Genomic DNA, 6,289 nt, shown 5'->3' on the forward strand with positions numbered 1-6,289 from the left:
AGACACCCCCCCCCCCGTACATCAATTAATCCCGCCCCAGCCAGCAGGCACGTGTGCAGCCATGATGTGCACAGCCGCAGACACGGGTGTCGCGGGCTGCTGTGTTATTCTGACATAGGGTTCCACGTAAGTGTTAACTCTCATGACTAGCATCATCGAACCAAACACAAGAACACAAATTGCGATGAAGGCAACACTAGCGTGAAGTGTAATTGAAAACATCGATATCAACACAATACATGTACACGCGACCACAAAGATACAATATCTAGTGATCCGAAGTCGAAATCCGCGTAAGTCGAAGCTTTTCCTCCAGTCCTGTTGGATTCGACTTAGGCGAGGGCGACTGTATCTCTATGCTCTAATGACACTGCATTGTCAATTAAAGTATCCCGCCCCCCAAAATGATGTCCAACTTTTCAATCTCCCTACCCCTCATCCACAAATAGTAACCCCCTTCGGTGTGGATGTCACTGAGGAATAGCCCCTGTAATTTTTCTCTATAATCGTGTAACCGAGTCTGATACTGATAAGATAGTTCTTGAGTTCCTCCAGGACCCAGATAGCTCTAGAACTATAGTCCTTCGCTCCGCCACCAGCAAAGGGCTATAGTAGTATAGTTCTACTTCTATAGAGCTAGGGGCCCCTAGAGCTTGGCCACCCATGCCAGACAGGTTGATAGTGAGAGAACTTACGAAATTCATACTAGTCCAATGCAAATATATGCAATGAAATAGAGTATAATTCGAATGGCATAAATGATGATAATGACATACAGACGAACTATTTAACATTGATAATCATACTCATACATAGTAGCTCCAAGAAACGGTCTTGCTAGGGTTAGAAGATAAAGAAATACAATCGGTCGCACAGCCTGGTCGGGCTAACTCAGTCATATATAGGTCTTCTACTCGGTCTTCTAACACTAGCAAGACCGTTTCTTGAAGCTAAGTGTATTGCATGATTATGTACAGCATATCTACGTGGCTATGTTGTGCCCAAACTTGGAATCTTGCACAACTCCACTCACTTGTAACGACTAACGGACACTCTACACTACACAATGATAATGTGTTTTTTTAGCATATAAATAATATATATATATATATGTTGGTCGCACTCATCACAGCCTCAAATGCTCACAACCACAACCTTCGCTCACAACAACTCGTGTTTTGCATTTAAATGCAAAACTTGCGTGATAGATCTCAAAGGTTACTTTAGAAATAACTTCAGTGACGACAGATGTAATAGAATTAATAAGAATATGAAAAAGGACTTGGATCATTTATATAAATGTGACACTGATAGCTATAATAAATATAAGGATGGAGAACAAATAGAAGACTGGAGAAGGGACAACCACGGGCAATTGTGTGAACAACATATGTGTGAAGGCCAACAGATTGTTAGGCTTCCTGCGCCGAAATCTGGGCTGCAGCCATCAGCACCTTAAGGAAAGAGCGTACAAAACACTTGTACTACCAAGCTTGGATTACTGTTCATCAGTGTGGGACCCACACCAAGAGAAATATAAATATAAGCTAGAAATGATACAAAACAGATCTGCAAGATTTGTTACAAACACCTATGGGCGATATAGCAGTACGTCAGCTCTTTAGTGTTCCGTAATTACTGTTAAGTGTTAAGTGATACTTTACGAGTTATTATGCCAGTAGATGGCGCTACGCGTACATCCGGAATGTAACAAGGAGAAGCTTCCATGTTGTAGTTGAGATGAGTTGAATAAATCTACGCTACTTACATAACTGTGTTGATGCATCATTTAGTAAGACGCAACACGTAACATGGTGGGAGCATGTAAACGAACTACGCACGCCGATGTCTACATGAACAGTCGTACAAGAAAGTGCATTCTAAATGAATGATGGATCGATTGTTCTGGAACTTTGCTCTGTCGCACGTGTATCGTGTGAGCCTGCATGGTTAACATTTTAACTGTGGTGTACTGTTTGTCTACGAGTGTTGACAAGTCGCTAATTGTATATTAGCCCAAGTAAAGGCAAACAACAAGCAAACATGGCAGAGGGCCAAGACGGCGTTAATTTAGCCGGGGCTGGTGCTGAGGCAGCGACCCCCCACAGAAGTGTAAATGGTCAAGAACAACATCCGGTACAACCGCGACCGGTACCAGGCATACGACCACCACAGCCCGTGTGTTATGAATGTACTCCTGCAGAGAACTGGAAAATATTCAAACAAAAGTGGGGTAACTATGCGCTAATCACAAATCTAGCAGCTCAGGCAAGAGAATACCAAGTAGCTCTGTTGTTGCATACATTAGGGGAGGAAGCCCTCAAGGCATATAACGGTTTCCAGTTCAGCACACCTGCATCACAGAGAACTGTAGATGAAGTCTTAGAGCAGTTTGACAAATTTGCAATTGGAGAAATCAACGAAACCTACGAGCGCTATTTGTTCAACAAAAGAGACCAAAAAGAGTCTGAAAGCTTTGAATATTTTCATGCCAGCATAAGGTCATTAGTGAAGACATGCAATTATTGTGACAGCTGCGTTTCATCCATCATCAGGGACAGAATCGTGTTAGGTATACACGACTCTAGTACGCAGCAGGCTTTGTTGAAAGAGAGAAACCTAACACTGGTGACATGCATTGACGTGTGCAAGGCGGCAGAAAACGCGGCCACACAATGCAAGACGCTTCGCCCTGAGACCGTCAACAAAGTAACTGCCCCGAAACAGAAGGCGACGCGTCCCCTTAGAATGGCACAGCAACCACAGGAAAAAATCTGCAAGTTCTGTAGGCTCTCACATGTGTTTGTAAAGTCTGCATGCCCAGCATGGGGGAAGACATGTAATGTATGTAAACAAAGAAATCATTTTGCGAAAAAATGTCCCAACTCCAAGCAGCCACGAGCTAGGGAGGTTCACAGAGTGGCAGAAGATGAATCGAGTGAATCTGACGGGCAAGAGTGGCTCAACTCTGTCAGATCACCTAAACCGTATAAAGAGATAAAGTGCCTAATGTCAATTGGGAAACACAAGGTTGTGTTCCAGGTGGACACTGGAGCATCTGTGAACATTCTGCCAGCTCGTTTTGCACCAAGTGTGACCCCAACGACTAAAAAATTGAAGATCTGGAATGGCAACGAGTACAGCCCTCTCGGAACATGTCGTACAACTGTACGTAACCCTAAGGGGGGCAAGAAGTATTCAGTGGAGTTCACAGTGGTGAAAGAGGATCTAACACCCCTTCTGGGGCTAAAGACAGCTGAGCAAATGAAACTGATAGTGGTCAACGAGGAGCAAGTGGAAAGAGTAGCAGTTGTGGCAATCACTGACAGACATGCTGCTCTGTTTGACGAAACACTTGGAACGTTTCACGGTAGGTCACACCTGAATGTGGACAACACAGTGATACCAGTAGTGATGCCTGCTAGGAGAGTACCACTTGCAATTCGTCCCAGACTGAAAACAGAACTGGAGCGTTTGACAGAGATTGGTGTCATCACTCCAGTAGATGAACCAACCCCGTGGGTCAGCCAGCTCGTGATTGCTGAAAAGAAGTCTGGCAAGCTGCGGATATGCTTAGACCCTCGGGAGCTCAACAAGGCCCTAAAAAGGGAGCATTATACACTGCCAATATTAGATGACATGCTACATGAGTTGAGTCAATCCCGTGTGTTCTCGAAGGCCGATCTAGCACAGGGATACTGGCACGTTCAACTAGACACAGAGTCCAGTATGCTCACGACATTTCAAACATGTTTTGGACGATATAGGTGGCTGAGACTCCCATTCGGCACATCAGTTTCGTCTGAAATCTTTCAGAAGAGACTCATTGATGCACTTGGCGGGCTGACGGGAGTAGCATGTATCGCCGATGATGTGATAATTCACGCAGCAACAGTCGAAGAACATGACCAGGTACTGGATGCATTCCTGGCAAGATGTCGCGAAAAGGGGATCAAACTGAACAGCGATAAATTCCAGCTGCTGATGGAAGAATTAACATTCATGGGTCACCGCATCTCAAAAGATGGCTTGCAGGTTGATGATGAGAAAGTCAGAGCTGTCATGGCGATGAAACCACCTACAAACATGGACGGTCTACGTCGATTCTTGGGGTTAGTGAACTACATGGCCAAGTTTCTGCCCAACCTCACTGAGGTGGTACAGCCTCTACGCAATCTCATGAAGAAGGATGTGCCATGGACGTGGTCTGCGACACAAGACCAAGCATTCCTGCGGGTGAAAGAGATGGTGTCCAACACGCCAGTTCTTGCATTTTACGACCCTACGAAAGATCTAGTATTAGAGAATGATGCTAGTGAATATGGAGTGGGGTCAGTGTTGCTCCAAGATGGTCGACCTGTAGCGTTCGCGAGTCGTTCTCTGACAGACACAGAGACAAGATACGCGCAAATCGAAAAAGAAATGCTCGCTGTAGCATTCGGGTTGGAGAAATTCCATTACTACACATACGGTCGGAAAGTGACAATAGTCACAGATCACAAGCCACTGGTAGCGATTGTGTCAAAACCGTTGTCAAAGGCACCCAGGAGACTACAGTCTCTACTGTTGCGGACCCAGAAATACGTGTTTGGACTTGTATATAAACCAGGTACATCCATACCTGTGGCTGATGCACTGTCTCGCAATCCACTACCAGACAAACCAGTCACAGACGTTGTAACAGTTAACAACGTTTCCTTTTCTCCCATCAGGAGGGGCCGTTTGGAGGAGATTCGGGTAGCGTCGGAAAAGGATCAGACGTTTACAGAACTCAAGAGCACAATCATGAAAGGATGGCCAGATGACAAATCAAGGTTACCACCTACAATCACTCCGTTTTTCAACTACAGAGACGAACTTTCAGTGCAAGACGGTATCATACTTCGAGGTGAGAGAGTAGTTATCCCAAGGTCCATGCGGGCGGATATCAAACGCAAGGTACATGCTGGACACATGGGCATCAACTCCTGTCTACGGAGGGCACGTGAGTTAGTTTTCTGGCCGGGAATGTCGGCTGACATTCGCCAGCATGTTGAGGCATGCAATGTGTGTGCTACATACAGTGACAGGCAAGGACCTGAAACATTGTTCATGCATGAAGTTCCAGGCCGTCCGTGGGAGAAGGTTGGCTCTGACCTGTTGTCCTTTGAAGGTAGAACATACATAGTCACGGTTGACTACTACAGCAAGTTCTTTGAAATTGACTACCTCATTGACACAGGCTCTGCGGCGGTCATAGACAAGTTAAAACATCATTTCGCCCGACATGGCATACCTGACACGGTTATCACTGACGGTGGACCTCAGTACAACTCGGAGAAGTTTAGAACATTCAGCACAAAATGGGGGTTTACACATGAAATGACAAGCCCAGGGAATAGCAAGGCCAATGGAGTGGCTGAGGCAGCGGTAAAGTCGGCGAAAAAACTCATGCGAAAATGTAAGGCATCTAGAGAGGACCCCTATCTCGGACTACTCAACCTAAGAAACACACCAACGGAGAGTCTCCAGACTAGCCCGGCACAGAGACTTGTGGGCAGGAGGACTAAAACTATGTTGCCAACTACATTAGACAGATTAAGACCAACGAACCAGGATGCCGAGGTTACTAAAATGGACGACAAGCGAGCAACGCTGGCCCAGCGTAAGAATGAGTTCAGACATGATCTTCCACCATTGAGGGTCGGTGACACGGTCAGGATGCAACCGATTCAGACAGGGTTAAAAGAGTGGAAGCCCGCTACGGTTACTAAACAGATCAAAAGCAGAACATATGAGGTGACGGCTAGCAACGGTAGAACGTATAAACGTAACAGACAGTTCTTGCGAGTTTCTAGAGCCAATGACGCTCTTGGAAATGAAAAGGTGACTCATGTGCCTACGGTTGTAGGTAAGACCACAACTGGAGAGCTGGTAGTCCCGACTACGTCGAAGGAGCCGGCTGATGTTACGACACGGCTGGATCGTCTGAGGGAGTCAAGGATCAAGGCAACCATGGGTGACAAGGCTGACCAGACTGATGTGAGGCGCCATGTCAGTGAGCCAATCCGGCAAAACCCCCAGAAGAAGGGGGAAGATGATGTGTACCGAACTAGGTCGGGGAGACCAGTGAAACCTAGGATCATCTTCGATGTTTAACTTAATTGTTTTTGCATAGCATATCAGTGTGCTAGTTTAAATTCATTATTCATTGTTCAAGTTAAAGATTTCGTGTGTGATTTAGTGTAAAGGTTGACAAGAAGCCAGCTTATTAGTGTGGTTTGTTTGTAATTCATTATTGACAAGTTAG

General features: G+C 45.7%; 1 protein-coding gene across 1 annotated transcript; it reads left to right on the forward strand.

Moving 5' to 3' along the window:
* Nucleotides 1-2,115: 2,115 nt before the first annotated feature.
* LOC106807331 (uncharacterized protein K02A2.6-like) lies at nt 2,116-5,956 on the forward strand (the record flags this gene model as incomplete). The annotated part of the gene is given in 1 exon segment (XM_014809640.1): nt 2,116-5,956. A coding segment is annotated over 1 exon segment (3,841 nt), but the record flags the coding sequence as incomplete, so codon positions are not given.
* Between the last annotated feature and the right edge of the window lie 333 nt (nt 5,957-6,289).

The sequence above is a fragment of the Priapulus caudatus genome, unplaced genomic scaffold (genome assembly GCF_000485595.1).
Source record: "Priapulus caudatus unplaced genomic scaffold, Priapulus_caudatus-5.0.1 Scaffold208, whole genome shotgun sequence".
Taxonomy (NCBI): Eukaryota; Metazoa; Priapulida; class Priapulimorpha; order Priapulimorphida; family Priapulidae; genus Priapulus; species Priapulus caudatus.